This window comes from Oncorhynchus tshawytscha, linkage group LG08, assembly GCF_018296145.1.
Source record: "Oncorhynchus tshawytscha isolate Ot180627B linkage group LG08, Otsh_v2.0, whole genome shotgun sequence".
In the NCBI taxonomy this organism is placed as follows: Eukaryota; Metazoa; Chordata; class Actinopteri; order Salmoniformes; family Salmonidae; genus Oncorhynchus; species Oncorhynchus tshawytscha.
The window spans coordinates 69,889,665-69,908,725 of NC_056436.1; the positions used below are offsets into that span (position 1 = coordinate 69,889,665).

The 19,061-nt window shown below is 44.7% G+C and overlaps 1 protein-coding gene across 1 annotated transcript in view; it reads right to left on the reverse strand.

Annotated features, from left to right (window-relative positions):
• The window catches only part of LOC112257031 (AF4/FMR2 family member 2), a 336,258-nt gene that overhangs the window by 240,736 nt on the left and 76,461 nt on the right, over positions 1–19,061 (reverse strand). The window contains exons 3-4 of the mRNA XM_042326311.1: positions 5,743–5,793; positions 4,213–5,187 (exon numbers count right to left, since the gene is read on the reverse strand). Coding sequence (XP_042182245.1) covers positions 4,213–5,187; positions 5,743–5,793 — 1,026 coding nt within the window. The remainder of the gene's footprint in view (positions 1–4,212; positions 5,188–5,742; positions 5,794–19,061) is intronic.

The following is a 19,061-nucleotide window of genomic DNA, read 5'->3' on the forward strand; positions in this document are numbered from 1 at the left end:
ATAATAACCATTCATCACCTGTCCAGAACTGTTCCGAAATAATAACCATTCATCATCTGTCCAGAACTGTTCCGAAATAATAACCATTCATCATCTGTCCTAAACTGTTCCGAAATAATAACCATTTAGCATCTGTCCTAAACTGTTCTGAAATAATAACCATTTAGCATCTGTCCTAAACTGTTCCGAAATAATAACCATTCAGCATCTGTCCTAAACTGTTCCGAAATAATAACCATTTAGCATCTGTCCTAAACTGTTCCGAAATAATAACCATTTAGCATCTGTCCTAAACTGTTCTGAAATAATAACCATTTAGCAACTGTCCTAAACTCTTCCGAAATAATAACAATTCAGCATCTGTCCTAAACTGTTCTGAAATAATAACCATTCAGCATCTGTCCTAAACTGTTCTGAAATAATAACCATTTAGCAACTGTCCTAAACTCTTCCGAAATAATAACAATTCAGCATCTGTCCTAAACTCTTCCGAAATAATAACCATTCAGCATCTGTCCTAAACTGTTCTGAAATAATAACCATTTAGCAACTGTCCTAAACTCTTCCGAAATAATAACCATTCAGCATCTGTCCTAAACTGTTCCGAAATAATAACCATTTACCATCTGTCCTAAACTGTTCTGAAATAATAACCATTTATATCTGTCCTAAACTGTTCTGAAATAATAACCATTCATCATCTGTCCTAAGCTGTTCTGAAATAATAACCATTCCTCATCTGTCCTAAACTGTTCTGAAATAATAACAATTCAGCATCTGTCCTAAACTGTTCTGAAATAATAACCATTCCTCATCTGTCCTAAACTGTTCTGAAATAATAACCTTTCAGCATCTGTCCTAAACTGTTCCGAAATAATAACCATTTACCATCTGTCCTAAACTGTTCTGAAATAATAACCATTTATCATCTGTCCTAAACTGTTCTGAAATAATAACCATTCATCATCTGTCCTAAACTGTTCTGAAATAATAACCATTCCTCATCTGTCCTAAACTGTTCTGAAATAATAACAATTCAGCATCTGTCCTAAACTGTTCTGAAATAATAACCATTCCTCATCTGTCCTAAACTGTTCTGAAATAATAACCTTTCAGCATCTGTCCTTAACTGTTCTGAAATAATAACCAGTCATTATCTGCCCTTAACTGTTCCAAAATAATAACCAGTCATTATTTGTCCTGAACTGTTCTGAAGTAATAACCAGTCATTATTTGTCCTGAACTGTTCTGAAGTAATAACCATTCAGCATCTGTCCTAAACTGTTCCAAAATAATAACCAGTCATTATCTGTCCTTAACTGTTCCAAAATAATAACCAGTCATTATTTGTCCTGAACTGTTCTAAAGTAATAACCAGTCATTATTTGTCCTGAACTGTTCAAAAGTAATAACCAGTCATTATTTGTCCTGAACTGTTCTAAAGTAATAACCAGTCAATATTTGCCCTGAACTGTTCTAAAGTAATAACCAGTCATTATTTGTCCTGAACTGTTCTGAAGTAATAACCATTCATCATCTGTCCTAAACTGTTCCAAAATAATAACCATTCATCGCCTGTCCTAAACTGTTCCAAAATAATAACCAGTCATTATTTGTCCTGAACTGTTCTGAAGTAATAACCATTCAGCATCTGTCCTAAACTGTTCCAAAATAATAACCAGTCATTATCTGTCCTTAACGGTTCCAAAATAATAACCAGTCATTATTTGTCCTGAACTGTTCTGAGGTAATAACCATCCAACATCTGTCCTTAACTGTTCCAAAATAATAACCAGTCATTATCTGTCCTTAACTGTTCCAAAATAATAACCAGTCATTATCTGTCCTGAACTGTTCTGAAGTAATAACCATTCATCATCTGTCCTGAACTGTTCTAAAGTAATAACCAGTCATTATCTGTCCTTAACTGTTCCAAAATAATAACCAGTCATTATCTGTCCTGAACTGTTCTGAAGTAATAACCATTCATCATCTGTCCTGAACTGTTCTAAAGTAATAACCAGTCATTATTTGTCCTGAACTGTTCAAAAGTAATAACCTGTCATTATTTGTCCTGAACTGTTCTAAAGTAATAACCAGTCAATATTTGTCCTGAACTGTTCTAAAGTAATAACCAGTCATTATTTGTCCTGAACTGTTCTGAAGTAATAACCATTCATCATCTGTCCTAAACTGTTCCAAAATAATAACCATTCATTACCTGTCCTAAACTGTTCCAAAATAATAACCAGTCATTATTTGTCCTGAACTGTTCTGAAGTAATAACCATCCAACATCTGTCCTTAACTGTTCCAAAATAATAACCAGTCATTATCTGTCCTTAACTGTTCCAAAATAATAACCAGTCATTATCTGTCCTGAACTGTTCTGAAGTAATAACCATTCATCATCTGTCCTTAACTGTTCCAAAATAATAACCAGTCATTATCTGTCCTTAACTGTTCTAAGGTAATAACCAGTCATTATTTGTCCTGAACTGTTCTAAAGTAATAACCAGTCATTATTTGTCCTGAACTGTTCTAAAGCAATAACCATTCATCATCTGTCCTGAACTGTTCGAAATAATAGCCAGTCATTATCTGTCCTGAACTGTTCTAAAGTACTAACCAGTCATTATTTGTCCTGAACTGTTCTAAAGCAATAACCAGTCATTATTTGTCCTGAACTGTTCTAAAGTAATAACCAGTCATTATTTGTCCTGAACTGTTCTAAAGTAATAACCAGTCATTATTTGTCCTGAACTGTTCTAAAGCAATAACCATTCATCATCTGTCCTGAACTGTTCCCGAAATAATAGCCAGTCATTATCTGTCCTGAACTGCATTCATCATATGCTGCTTGTATACATGACAGGCCAAATAACTACAATATTGTGGAAGGAAACAAGCCAAATAACTACAATATTGTGGAAGGAAACAAGCCAAATAACTACAATATTGTGGAAGGAAACAAGCCAAATAACTACAATATTGTGGGAGGAAACAAGCCAAATACCTACAATATTGTGGGAGGAAACAAGCCAAATACCTACAATATTGTGGGAGGAAACAAGCCAAATAACTACAATATTGTGGGAGGAAACAAGCCAAATACCTACAATATTGTGGGAGGAAACAAGCCAAATACCTACAATATTGTGGGAGGAAACAAGCCAAATGCCTACAATATTGTGGGAGGAAACAAGCCAAATACCTACAATACTGTGGAAGGAAACAAGCCAAATACCTACAATATTGTGGGAGGAAACAAGCCAAATACCTACAATATTGTGGGAGGAAACAAGCCAAATAACTACAATATTGTGGGAGGAAACAAGCCAAATACCTACAATATTGTGGGAGGAAACAAGCCAAATAACTACAATATTGTGGGAGGAAACAAGCCAAATAACTACAATATTGTGGGAGGAAACAAGCCAAATAACTACAATACTGTGGAAGGAAACAAGCCAAATAACTACAATATTGTGGGAGGAAACACGCCAAATACCTACAATACTGTGGAAGGAAACAAGCCAAATAACTACAATATTGTGGGAGGAAACAAGCCAAATACCTACAATATTGTGGGAGGAAACAAGCCAAATAACTACAATATTGTGGGAGGAAACAAGCCAAATAACTACAATATTGTGGGAGGAAACAAGCCAAAATCTGTAGGCTAAAACAAACAAAAAAACAATTACTTTAAGATGTCAGAACTGGTTACATGAATAAGTGAAACAAGCCCATGTGAACTAAAATGGCTATTAATCAGGAGTGATTTACTTTCGGAGATTAATATTTCATAGTGAGGGATTGTGTGTGCGTGGGTGTGTGTGTGTGTGTGTCTGTGTATGTGTGTGCGTGTGTGTGTGTGTGTGGTGAACTAGATAAAAGGAGGGAAGGCCCCTTAACCCTGTGGCCCCTCAGCTGGCTGGGTTCAGGAGCAGGAGCCTTGCCCGCCAGAGGAGGAAAAATCAACGGCTGATTACTAATGAGGCCTCTCTACTATGTCAAGCTCAGTCTCTGCCAGGACTCAATGAAAAACAGAGGGAAAGTCACAGACCAATCTTATCTGGCTGAACCTGTTTCCCCTTCCTACTGCCAGCCGATCTAACACAGAACAAATGGCCTTTCCCCAGCACTTAATATCGGTCTCCAAGCCTGTGTGTGTGTACTGCAGTGTCATGGGAATCATGCAGGTCCCTACCTCCCCAGTCTGTGTCAGGGTCAGCTTGGGCAGCTTGCTCTTGGAGCTGGTGATGGTGCTGCCAAAAGCTGGGTTGCTGTAGCCCACGTCCACCACCTCCAGAGGAGGCTTGAGCTCCGGGGAGTCCAGGGGCATCTGGTCCTGGCCGTCCATTGGCCGCACGTAGGCCGTAGGCTTTTGCTGCTGCACGGCGCTGGGCTTGACGTGCAGACCCTGCGGGAAGGTGGGCGTGGAGAGGCCACTGGGCAGCAGGGAGGTAGAGGCCACTGGGGAACTGGCCCCGTGGGAGCCCGGCTCCTGCTCCAAGGGAGACTTAACATGAGTGTTGCTGTCCTTGTAGCTGCCATGCTCGGCCGATGACGGGGCCTTAGGGGCCTGCTGCTGCCCGCTCCCGTGCCTCCTGGAGAGAGTGGATGTGGAGGAGGAGGGGCTGCTGCTGGAGTCTCCCCTGTGGTCCACTACCTCGCCCTGTGAGATGAGCAGCTCCTCGTGTCTTTGGGGCTGCTGCTGCTGCTCATGGGTGAAGGAGTGTTTCCCCCTGCTGCAGGATGGGCCCCCCACCCCCTGGACCCCCAGGCCCCCCACCCCATGGACCCCCTGGCCCCCAACCCCCTGACCTCCCACCCCCTGGGTGCTGCAGTGGGCTCCCCGGGACCAGTCGGAGGACCAGGACTTCTTGGAGCTCTGATGGCCGTGCAGCAGGCTGGAGCTGGTCAGAGAAGAAGAGGAGGGAGGAGGGGGCATGGAGGTTGTATGGTTCCCTGTGCCCACCCTGTTGCTCCCCCTCTGGCCTCCCTTGGTTAAGAAGCTGGGCTGGTCTTGCTTCTCCATGGGGCCAGGGGTCTGGGGAACAAAGTTCTTGGGGATGCCCACCAGGTGGCTCTGGTTGGAGTGGCTGGTCAGGAGCTCCTTCATCTCATCGTAGTTCCCCAGAGTGTTCTGCACCCGGTTGGCCAGGGCGTCACCTTTGTTTGTCTACAGAGACAGAGAGAGTGATAGAGGAGAGACGGTGAGATATATAGTTAGTTACAGCCTCTAGTCCTCTCCCCAAGGTTATCATTCCCCACTACTCTGACAACTGACAGAGAGCAGCAGGTCATCAGAGATACACCTAATTACAGACAGACAGGAACTCTGCAGGCAGTGTGTGTGAACGGAGTGTGTGTGTGTGTGTGTGTGTGTGTGTGTGTGTGTGTGTGTGTGTGTGTGTGTGTGTGTGTGTGTGTGTGTGTGTGTGTGTGTGTGTGTGTGTGTGTGTGTGCGTGAATGCGTGCATACATAGAAAAGGGTGAAATCATGCCTTAGTGAGCAAGACGATTAGGCTGTACATTAAAAGCAACTCAGGAAAATGAAAAAGTAAGTAGCCCCTCTCTTAGTCTAATACAAACCTTACAAACTGTATTAAAACTATAGTCCTGTACAAAGCACGTTCAGAAATCCATCTTAAGAGGGCACAGTTGGTGTATTAACATGTATTAAACAAGTGATTAAAACAAGCATTCTTAGTGTGGATCTATAGATAATAGATACCTTGTTTAGGTTGTTGGTCCCCCCCAAAGTGGATAGACTGGGCGCTTCTGTCTGTCAGTATAAAAAGACAGTAGTTTATAATCTAGTCACACTGAGGGATATAGTAGACCAATGGGATGATCTCACTAAGTGTATAATCTAGTCACACTGAGGGATATAGTAGACCAATGGGATGATCTCACTAAGTGTATAATCTAGTCACACTGTGGGATATAGTAGACCAATGGGATGATGTCACTAAGTCTATAATCTAGTCACACTGTGGGATATAGTAGACCAATGGGATGATCTCACTAAGTGTATAATCTAGTCACACTGTGGGATATAGTAGACCAATGGGATGATCTCACTAAGTGTATAATCTAGTCACACTGTGGGATATAGTAGACCAATGGGATGATCTCACTAAGTGTATAATCTAGTCACACTGTGGGATATAGTAGACCAATGGGATGATCTCACTAAGTGTATAATCTAGTCACACTGTGGGATATAGTAGACCAATGGGATGATGTCACTAAGTGTATAATCTAGTCACACTGTGGGATATAGTAGACCAATGGGATGATCTCACTAAGTGTATAATCTGCTCAACTGTATTGTTAATCAATAGTGATATGCGACTGTTAACACACTACTCTCTTCTAGCTAATATCTCTTGTGGTAAACCTTCATTTTTTGAAAAGCTCCAAATAAAGCTAAACTCATGAGCCCTCTTAAAAAAATATATGTTGTTGTAATAACTGTTTTATTTTGTTTTATTATTGTTTTGTTTTATTTATTTTGGTAGTTCAGCATAGAATGCAGTCACACAGGGAATTTCAGACAAAGGGCAGAACCACCCCCAAACTCATGACTTGCCTAAAAGGTAACATTCTATTTAATGTGCAACACATTACTGTTATATTCAGGCCAGGCCTTCTATGTGTAAGAACCTAGTAAGAATGTACAAAAATTGCAATAAAACATGCATTATGCTAAGATGCACCCTATATAAACAGAAATTATAACAGAAACACGTCACTAACTATTTGAAAAGAACTGCAAATGAAGATTCATTTCAGTCATACAATAAAATTGCCAAGCTGTTTTCTGTATAGGGAGATAATTTGGCTATTGAAAGGCAACAAAGGGAAAAGATACATGCATACAGTGTAGAAGCGTTTGGTATCACAGAGGACTGTGGTGATAGTAATAATACAACACTACGTCAGACTCAGGAAGCATAAGCCTGTGTATTTGCACAACTCAATGTTAACAGCATAAAAGTAAATAAACAAATAATGGTTGATGGTCCGGGGAAGGGATGGTGTAGAGCATGAAGAGACAAGATGCTGTGAGGGGGAATTATCTTCTGGGTGGTTAACCTTTGACCTGTCAACCGAATAGGATGCCAGCTAGTGTAATGAATCTCCTCCTCGTCTGATGATGAAGAATAGGAATCATCGGACCAGTTTAATAAAGAAACTGAACACTGGATGACAAAAACAACAAAAGAGAATGAAACAGTTCTGTCTGGTAAGGATACAAAATCATAGTGGGAAAACAGGCTGCCTCAGTATGGTTCTCAATCAGAGACACTGATCGACAGATGCCTCTGATTGGGAACCATACCAGGCCAAACACAGAAATACAAAACCTAGAATACACTGGGTCTGGGTGGGCATCTGTCCGCGGTGGCGGCTCTGGTGCGGCACGTGGACCCCACTCCACCATAGTCTTAGCCCACTTACGTGGCGGGACCCTCGCAGCGGGTTCTGGACTGAAGACCCTCGTAGAGGGCGCCACTGGACTGAGGGGCGCCTCTGGACTGAGGGGCTGCCATTCTGGCAGCTCCGGAGTGAAGGGCGGCTCTGGCAGCTCCGGAGTGAAGGGCGGCTCTGGCAGCTCCGGAGTGAAGGGCGGCTCTGCCAGCGCCGGAGTGAAGGGCGGCTCTGGCAGTGCCGGAGTGAAGGGTGGCTCTGGCAGCGCCGGACAGGCGGGAGGCTCTGGCAGTGCCGGACAGGCAGGAGGCTCTGGCAGCGCCGAACAGGTGGGAGGCTCTGGCAGCGCCGGACTGGCGGGAGGCTCTGGCAGCGCCGGACAGGCGGGAGGCTCTGGCAGCGCCGGACAGGCAGAAGGTTCTTGTAGCTCCGGGATGGAGGGAGACGTTGGCAGCTCCAGGCTGGAGGGAGACGCTGGCAGCTCCGGGCTGGAGGGAGACGCTGGCAGCTCCGGGCTGGAGGGAGACACTGGCAGCTCCGGAATGGAGGGAGATGCTGGAAGCTCTGGGCTGGAGGGAGACGCTGGCAGTTCCAGGCTGGAGGGAGGCACTAGCAGCTCCAGGATGGAGGGAGACACTGGCAGCTCCGGGATGGAGGGAGATGCTGGCTGCTCCGGGCTGGAGGGAGATGCTGGCAGCTCCGGGCTGGAGGGAGACGCCGGCAGCCCCGGGCTGGAGGGAGACTCTGGAGGAAGGAGACGGAGAGACAGCCTGGTCCTTGAAGGAGGCACAGGATAGACCGGGCCGTGGAGGCGCACTGGAGGTCTCGAACTAAGGGCCTGCACAACCCGTCCTGGCTGGAGGATGAGTTTAGCCCGGCACGCGTGGGGCGCAGGTACAGGATGCACTGGGATGTGCAGACACACGGGAGACACAGTGCGCAGCGCCGACGCAGGATATCCTGGCCCGTGGAAACGCACTGGAGGTCTGGAGAGCAGGGCCGGCACCATCCGTCCTGGCTGGATCCTCACCCTAGCTCGGCAGATGCGGGGAGCTGGGATGTAGCGCACCGGGCTAAGAACACGTACTGGAGACACCGTGCGGTCCACCGCATAACACGGTGCCTGACCAGTACGATGCCCGCCATGGTAAGCACATCTTGGAGAGCTGTAGTGCCGAGCGGGCACAGGAAATGCAGGGCTAGGGAGGCGCACAGGAGGCCTGATGCGTGGGGCTGGCACAGTCTTCACCAGACGGCTAGCACGCACCTCAGGACGAGTATGGAGAGCTGACTCCGGTGACAACAAATCCCAGACACTGCTGTGTTGGTGCCTCATGCACCAACACAGCAACTCCCTCATTACTCTCTCCTCCAATCTCCCCATTAACTCCTTCACTGTCTCTGCTTCGCTTCCGTCGCTCACCTCCAATTTCGCCCTGACCGGCTCTGGTTCCATCCTTGGCTCATTACGATAAGCACGGGGAGTTGGCTCAGGTCTGACTCCTGACTCTGCCACACTCCCCGTGTGCCACCCCCAAGACATTTCTGGGGCTGCCTCTCAGGCTTCCTTGCCAGCCATGCCAACTCCTCGTAGTGTTTCCTCTCAGCCTTAGCTGCCTCCAGTTCCTCCTGTGGACGGCGATACTCCCCAGCCTGTGACCAGGGTCCCTTGCCTTCCAGTATCTCCTCCAATGTCCATTTTTCCAGACAGCTCTGCTGCTCCTCACCACGCTGCTTGGTCCTTTGGTGGTGGGTAGTTCTGTAACGAATCTCCTTCTCGTCTGATGATAAGGAATAGGAATCTTCGGACCAACACGCAGGGTCGTAAGTGTTCATCGTAAATTTAATAAAGAAAGTGAACACTGGATGACAAAACAACAAAAGAGAATGAAACAGTTCTGTCTGGTAAGGATACAAAGACAGAAAACAACTACCCACAAAATCATAGTGGGAAAACAGGCTGCCTCTGTATGGTTCTCAATCAGAGACAACGATCGACAGCTGCCTCTGATTGGGAACCATACCAGGCCAAACACAGAAATACAAAACCTAGAATACACAACATAGAATGCCCACCCCAACTCACGCCCTGACCTAACTAAAACAGAGACATAAAAAAGGAACTAAGGTCAGGACGTGACAGTACCCCCCCCCCAAAGGTGCAGACTCCGGCCGCAAAACCCATAGGGGAGGGTCTGGGAGGGCATCTGTCCGCGGTGGCGGCTCTGGTGCTGCACGTGGACCCCACTCCGCCATAGTTTTAGCCCACTTACGTGGCGCTTCTGGAGTGGGGACCCTCGCAGTGAGCCCCGGACTGAAGACCCTCGTAGAGGGCGCCACTGGACTGAGGGGCACCTCTGGACTGAGGGGCGCCTCTGGACTGAGGGGCTGCGATTCTGGCAGCTCCGGAGTGAAGGGCGGCTCAGGCAACTCGGGAGTGAAGGGCGACTCTAAGGTCAGGACTTGACAGCTAGGGCTAAACTTCTGTCTGCATGCCAAGCATCACCCCTAACCAACCTTGTCTCCCATAAAACTCTAATGGCTGTGCGGTTGTTGTTCCAAATATAATTGCATTTTAGCTCACCCAAATGGATAACTATCCCCAGTTACTGTCATTGGAGTGGATTCTGAGCAGTGATGGCAGAGTTTGACATAAGGGCTGAAATGGGGCAGTTTATTAGGACAGGGGCACAGGGAGAGAGGGAGGGATTCACCAAGTGTTTGGGATATCTAAACAGACAACTGGATGGCATTTACAGCAACGACCTAGGGTCTTTCAAAGTCCTGGATGTGTCCAAATGTTTATCTCAAACGAGGAGTGATACAAACTAAGGAGTGACCCCTGTATCAGGTCAGTCATAATTTCAGGAGCCAGAGACGGAAAAGCCTCAAACAGATCAGGCAGCATAGACCGAACCCAACTGTAACAGCAGTCTGTGTTTGACCAACCAGGAACCAGCCCAAAGCAGTAGTCTGTTATCCACCGTCAGCATGTCCTCCAAAGGGGAGCCTAAACACACACAGGTTATTTAAGTCATGCGGTGAGGGCTCAGTATTTTTAGTGAGTGTGATGTTGAAGGGGCACTTGTAGACCTCCCAGACGCTGTCGTTCTCAGTGAGTGCAAAGACAGGGCACAAAGGGCTCTTGTGTAAAGAAGGAATGAGCCCTGGGCTGCTGGGTTTGGAGCAGGGCTGTCCTTCAGTGCACTGACTGCAGTCTGACTGCTCTGGATAGAGACTAACTACAGGTGATGAAAGGAGTAACTTCACTAGGCAGTAGAAGTATAACAATCTCACTTTATCTGGCTATCTACTATAGATTTTATTCACAGAGTTACACTGCTGTAAATTGATGTTTTTATACAGTACCTGTCAAAAGGTTGGACACTACTCATTCAAGGGTTTTATTTATTTTTTACTATTTTCTACTTTGTAGAATAATATAGTGAAGACATCAAAACAACGAAATAACACATATGGAATAATGTAGTAACCAAGAATGTGTTAAACAAATCTAAATACATTTTAGATTGATGACAGCTTTGCACACTCTTGGCATTCTCTCAACCAGCTTCATGAATGCTTTTCCAACAGTCTTGAAGGTGTTCCCACATATGCTGAGCTGCTTTTCTTCCACTCTGCGGTCCAACTCATCCCAAACCCAAACTTCAATTGGGTTGAGGTCGGGTGATTGTGGAGGCAAGGTCGTCTGATGCAGCACTCCATCACTCTCATTCTTGGTCAAATAGCCCTTATACAGCGTGGAGGTGTGTTGGGTCGTTGTCCTGTTGAAAAACAAATGATAGTCCCACTAAGCACAAACCAGATGGGATGGTGTATCGTTGCAGAATGCTGTGGTAGCCATGCTGATTAAGTGTTCTTTTAATTCTAAATAAATCACAGACAGTGTCACCAGAAAAGCACCCCCACACCATAACACCTCCTCTTCCATGCTTCACAGTGGGAACCACACATACGAACAATATCCGTTCACCTACTCTCCGTCTCACAAATCTCAAATTTTGACTCATCAGACCAAAGGACAGATTTCCACCGGTCTAATGTCCATTGCTCGTGTTTCTTGGCTAAAACAAGTCTCTTCTTCTTATTGGTGTCCTTTAGTAGTGGTTTCCTTGCAGCAATTCAACCATGAAGGCCTGATTCACGCAGTCTCCTTTGAACAGTTGATGTTGAGATGTGTCTGTTACTTGAACTCTGTGAAGCATTTATTTGGGCTGCAATCTAAGGTGCAGGTAACTCTGGGTCTACCTTTCCTGTGGTGGTCCTCATGAGAGCCAGTTTCATCATAGCACTTGATGATTTTTGCGACTGCACTTGAAGAAACTTTCAAAGTTCTTGAAATGTTCAGGATAGACTGACTTTAATTTCTTAAAGTAATTATAGACTGTTGTTTCTCTGTGCTTATTTGAGCTATTCTTGCCATAATATGGACTTTGCCTTTTACCAAAAGACACACAAAAACACAACTGATTGGCTCAAACGTATTAAGAAGGAAAGAAATTCCACAAATGTATGTTTAAGTAGGCACATCTGTTAATGGAAATGCATTCCAGCTGACTACCTCATGAAGTTGGTTGAGAGAATTCCAAGAGTGTGCAAAGCTGTTGTCACGACTTCCGCCGAAGTCGGCTCCCCTCCTTGTTCGGGCGGCGTTCGGCAGTCGACGTCATCGGCCATTGCCGCTCCATTTTTCATTGTTCCATTTGTTTTGTCTTGTTCCCCCCATGTCTTTGTGTGGGATTGTTTTGTTACGTGTTTTGTATTGACGCGCCTAGCTGATTTTCCCCCGGGTACTATATTTCAACCCGGAGTATGTTTAATTGTTAAACATTTTTGCTTATTTGTGACTTTGTCGCATTTTGCCCTTTTGCCTTTGGCTGGAGGTTTGTTGGACACTGTTGCGTCCGTCGGTTGTCTGCTTCTGCCGAATAAAGTGTGCGCCTGATCACAACTCTCTGCTCTCCTGCACCTGACTTCAACACCAGTAGATCACAACTCTGCTCTCCTGCACCTGACTTCAACACCAGTAGATCACAACTCTCTGCTCTCCTGCACCTGACTTCAACACCAGTAGAGCACAACTCTCTGCTCTCCTGCACCTGACTTCAACACCAGTAGATCACAACTCTCTGCTCTCCTGCACCTGACTTCAACACCAGTAGATCACAACTCTCTGCTCTCCTGCACCTGACTTCAACACCAGTAGAGCACAACTCTCTGCTCTCCTGCACCTGACTTCAACACCAGTAGATCCCAACTCTCTGCTCTCCTGCACCTGACTTCAACACCAGTAGATCACAACTCTCTGCTCTCCTGCACCTGACTTCAACACCAGTAGAGCACAACTCTCTGCTCTCCTGCACCTGACTTCAACACCAGTAGAGCACAACTCTCTGCTCTCCTGCACCTGACTTCAACACCAGTAGATCACAACTCTCTGCTCTCCTGCAGAGGAATACCTATGTGAGAATGCTGTTCATCGACTACAGCTCGGCATTCAACACCATAGTACCCTCCAAGCTCGTCATCAAGCTCGAGACCCTGGGTCTCGACCCCGCCCTGTGCAACTGGGTACTGGACTTCCTGACGGGCCGCCCCCAGGTGGTGAGGGTAGGCAACAACATCTCCTCCCCGCTGATCCTCAACACTGGGGCCCCACAAGGGTGCGTTCTGAGCCCCCTCCTGTACTCCCTGTTCACCCACGACTGCGTGGCCATGCACGCCTCCAACTCAATCATCAAGTTTGCGGACGACACAACAGTGGTAGGCTTGATTACCAACAACGACGAGACGGCCTACAGGGAGGAGGTGAGGGCCCTCGGAGTGTGGTGTCAGGAAAATAACCTCACACTCAACGTCAACAAAACTAAGGAGATGATTGTGGACTTCAGGAAACAGCAGAGGGAACACCCCCATCCACATCGATGGAACAGTAGTGGAGAGGGTAGCAAGTTTTAAGTTCCTCGGCATACACATCACAGACAAACTGAATTGGTCCACTCACACAGACAGCATCGTGAGGAAGGCGCAGCAGCGCCTCTTCAACCTCAGGAGGCTGAAGAAATTCGGCTTGTCACCAAAAGCACTCACAAACTTCTACAGATGCACAATCGAGAGCATCCTGGCGGGCTGTATCACCGCCTGGTATGGCAACTGCACCGCCCTCAACCGTAAGGCTCTCCAGAGGGTAGTGAGGTCTGCACAACGCATCACCGGGGGCAAACTACCTGCCCTCCAGGACACCTACACCACCCGATGCTACAGGAAGGCCATAAAGATCATCAAGGACATCAACCACCCGAGCCACTGCCTGTTCACCCCGCTGTCATCCAGAAGGCGAGGTCAGTACAGGTGCATCAAAGCTGGGACCGAGAGACTGAAAAACAGCTTCTATCTCAAGGCCATCAGACTGTTAAACAGCCACCACTAACATTGAGTGGCTACTGCCAACACACTGTCAATGACACTGACTCTACTCCAGCCACTTTAATCATGGGAATTGATGGGAAATGATGTAAATATATCACTAGCCACTTTAAACAATGCTACCTTATATAATGTTACTTACCCTACATTGTTCATCTCATATGCATACGTTGATACTGTACTCTATATCATCGACTGCATCCTTATGTAATACATGTATCACTAGCCACTTTAACTATGCCACTTGGTTTACATACTTATCTCATATGTATATACTGTACTCGATATCATCTACTGTATCTTGCCTATGCTGCTCTGTACCATCACTCATTCATATATCCTTATGTACATATTCTTTATCCCCTTACACTGTGTATAAGACAGTAGTTTTTTTTGGAATTGTTAGTTAGATTACTTGCTCGTTATTACTGCATTGTTGGAACTAGAAGCACAAGCATTTCGCTACACTCGCATTAACATCTGCTAACCATGTGTATGTGACAAAATAAAATTTGATTTGATTTGATTTGATTTGACTTCAACACCAGTAGCACATACGTTGACAGCTGTCATCAAGGCAAATGGTGGCTACTTTGAAGAATCTCAAATATAGAATATATTTTGAATTGTTAAACAATTTTTTGGTTATTACATGATTCCATATGTGTTATTTCATCGTTTTGATGTCATCACCATTATTCTACAATGTAGAAAATATTAATAATAAAGAAAAACCCTTGAATGAGGAGGTGTGTCCAATCTGATGTAGTTTAAAACCTCATTATATACTGTAGCAGGTTCTAAACAATGATTAGTCCACTGTGTTACAGCACCTTATCTTCATGGAATAAAGGCTAAATGTGACCCGTTACAGAAAGCTGGGTGTATGATGCACGTCACTACTTCAAAGGAGAGGCATTTGAACGTCCCACCAAATTCATCCAAATTTATATTTTTTCCTTCAGAAATGCCTTCTTTAACTTTCATGTGCCTTAAATAACAAAGTCGTACGTAATCTGTAAATATAAATAAAATGTGAAATCACAACTGTTTAGACACGGAGAATACAGAATCTTGCCTAGCCATGATTGGTTGAGATAATGAGGGGGCTGGGACATTCACGAGAAAGAGAGTCCATTCTGTCACTCAAGACTTCTTTGTTAAATGGTAAATCCTGCTCCGTCCTACTGCCGATATTTCAAAGATCCATTGGATTTACTAGTATTTTCATCATGGACTACATGCAAAGTGTTGCCACAGATAAATGAATGAGACATTCAGCGGGTGTATGTGAAGCATCCGCTTGGTGTTTCCACTCACAACCATATCCATCCACTCCCAAATATGGTATTGACAGGAAGCCCACTGACTGGCAGCGGGAGAAGACTAAAAGAGATGAATTTGGCCGAAATTCTGCAAATTTTCTCATCTATTAAACATTTGATTTCAATACAGTTTTACGTTCCCAAAACTAGAATCTGTTATGAACATAGTAGACAAAGTTTTAAAAATAGTTTGCAAAGGCAGATTTAGTTATTGCACTCTCGCACTTACCAGAGTAAGTGTTCCCTAATGGAGATATGCATTGCCATTGTTGGGCAGAAGCAGGTTAAGTGTGTACAGGACATTTTAGTACAGCTGTAGCAGTCAACAAGCAATAACAAGCTATCGGGAATTCATTCATTCAGGTTATAACCCATTTTTCTGGAATTTGTCTTTCTTTCAGCATAAAACTTTTCTCCTCCACCAGTATTTGTTTAATTTAACCCTTATTTTACCAGGTAAATTGACTGAGAACACATTCTCATTTACAGCAACGACCTGGGTAATAGTTACAGGGGAGAGGAGGGAGGATGAATGAGCCAATTGTAAACTAGGGATGATTAGGTAACCGTCATGGTATGAGGGCCAGATTGGGAATTTAGCCAGGACACCGGGGTTAACACCCTTACTCTCTTACTCTTAAAATAAGTGCCATGGGATCTTTAGTGACCACAGAGAGTCAAGACATCTGTTCAACGTCCCATCCGAAAGACAGCACCCTACACAGGGCAATGTCCCCAAACATTGGGATATTTATTTATATTTATATAAAAAATTGTCCAGAGGAAATGGTGCCTCCTACTGGCCTTCCAACACCACTTCCAGCAGCATCTGGTCTCCCATACAGGGACCAACCTTGCATAGCTTCAGAAACAACCCAGCAGTGGATGCAGAGTGGTATGCTGCTGGCAGCAGATGATTGAGGCTGAACAAGCTCAATTTCAGCTATGTTGAGAGTATTGCTTGGACTTGGGGGTCAATGAATGTTATCGCTGGTATACAAGGTTTTAACCTCTTGAGCTTATGGCTCAATACTGCCCCCGTTGGAGGAAGTGCGTGCCCATAGTAAACTGAAAATATTTTTTTCCAAAATTGCTAATATATGCATATAATAATAATTATTGAATAGAAAACACTCTAAAGTTTCTAAAACCGTTTAAATTATGTCTGTATGTAAAGCAGAACTCTCAGGGCAGCCTTTCTCCCAAACTCTCTCTTGTCAAGAGAAAAGTTGGGTCAACTTTGACGTCATCGCCCCCACCCTTCCCAGGCAGCTACCGATCTGGGAACAGTATGTATTTGTTCAGCGCGATGTCTGCTTTCAATTGGCACGTTCATTGTTTGAATTTCGCTCCCTCATCCTTTGGCGGGCGAAAATGCCCGGTTCACTCTCACATACATGCACTCTATTGCGCGCGGCCGATTTGGAGAACGTTCTTTTCCAATAGACACCAGTTGAAGCCGGTTCGTTTGTTTGCGATTATCATTGTTTTACATGATAAAAACATCATTTTGCTCGATTTTGCACTTAGTTTGACCAGTTTAGTCGACATATAATATGTAATTTTGAAGATTTGATGCGCAAGAGTGCGGGACCAGAAGGAGCAGAAGTTATTTTGGGTGCATTTCAGCTGAAGCTGTTAGCATATGCTAATACAAAGATGCACAACTTGAAACCAAACGATGTATTGGGTAAGTATGACTCCTTCTACGTCTTCTGATCGAAGAACATCAAAGGTAAGGGAATATTTATGTGGTTATTTTGGGTTTCTGTGGACTCCAAACGTAGAGGAGACACTGCTAATATCTGAGCGCCGACTCATAGCATAGACTAGTGAACGAATTCTGTAACGTTAAAAATAAATGTAACACAGCGGTTGTATTAAGAAGAAGTGTATCTTTGTAACTATATGTAGAACATGTATATTTAGTCATGTTTATTGCTTGTTATCTGACGTTATCTGTCGGAGCTATCATCATTTCTCCGGACATTTTGAGTAGCATTTTTTGAAATGTCGTCATTGTAAACAGAGATTTATGGATATTAATGGCATATTATTGAGAAAAAAAATGTACTGTGTAACATGTAATATTACTGTCATCTGATGAAGATTTTCAAAAGGTTAGTGAATTATTTATTTTTTAATCCTACTTTTAAATTTTATATTTTCTGGGACAAAATGGCCGCCGCTTGCCTTTTGTTTCGGTGGTGGTCTAATATAAATGTGTGCTATGTTTTCGCCGTAAAACATTTTAGAAATCTGACTTGCTGGGTAGATGAACAAGGTGTTTATCTTTCATTTGAGCTATTGGACTTGTGTAGGTGTGGAGGTTAAATATTTCTAAGAATATTTTTTCGCATTTTGCGTTATGCTAATGAGCTTGAGCCGTAGTTACGATCCCGGATCCGGGATGGGTAGCATCAAGAGGTTTTAATGTCTTGTTTATTTTTCTCTGTTTTCCTCCTTTACAGCTTTATTTGCCTGGAGCGTAGTGTTGTTGTGGCCAATGAGCTTCCACAAAGATGGAACCAAGTTTCAGCTGCTGTACAATGTTTATGTCCTTCCTCCCAGAGATGAAAGCATCCCCCAGACTGGACAAAACCCGGCAAACATATTTTTGAGACGATCAGGACTTTGCAATGAAAAGGCCATGGACATTACATGTCCTGCTCCAAAGGGCTCTCAGGTTAGATTCCTTTGTTCATATAATTACATGGCCTGAAGCAAAGTTACTCAAAGGACTAGGTTATTGGCGTTATAGGCCTAGGTCATTGGCGGCTCCTCAGAGGAATGGGAGGACCATCCTTAGTGAATTTCATACAAATAAAAATAGTGAAACATTTAAAAATGTTGAATTATTTAAAATGATCCTTTTTAGATTTAACTATACTAAATATGTTCACGTCACCAAATAATTGATTAAAATACACTGTTTTGCATCAAAACCACTCTGTAGGGTAGCACCATGGTGTAGACAGAGGACAGCTAGTTTCCGTCCTCCTCTGGGTACATTGACATCAATACAAAACCTAGGAGGCTTGTGGTTCTCATCCCATTCCATAGACTTACACAGTAATTATGACAACTTCCGCAGTAAGCATAACAGGGATACGGTACAGGGACACACCACATGGATACACTACAACGATATGCTACATGGATACGCTACAGGGACACGCTACAGGGACAAGCTACAGGGTTACGCTAGAGGGATGCACTACAGGGATACACTACAACGACATGCTACATGGATACGCTACAGGGACACACTACAGGGATATGCTACAGGGACACGCTACAGGGTTATGCTAGAGGGATGCACTACAGGAATACGCTACAGGGACATGCTACAGGGACATGCTACAGGGACATGCTATAGGGTTACAGTAGAGGGATGCACTACAGGGATACAGGGATACACTACAGGGATATGCTACAGGGGCACGCTACAGGGATACGCTACAGGGATACGCTACAGGGACACGCTACAGGGACACGCTACAGGGATACGCTACAGGGATACGCTACAGGGACACGCTACAGGGACAAGCTACAGGGTTACGCTACAGGGATGCACTACAACGATATGCTACATGGATACGCTACAGGGACAAGCTACAGGGTTACGCTACAGGGATGCACTACAACGATATGCTACAGGGACACGCTACAGGGTTACGCTAGAGGGATGCACTACAGGGATACACTACAACGACATGCTACATGGATACACTACAGGGACACGCTACAGGGATATGCTAGAGGGATGCACTACAGGGATACGCTACAGGGACATGCTACAGGGACATGCTACAGGGACATGCTACAGGGACATGCTACAGGG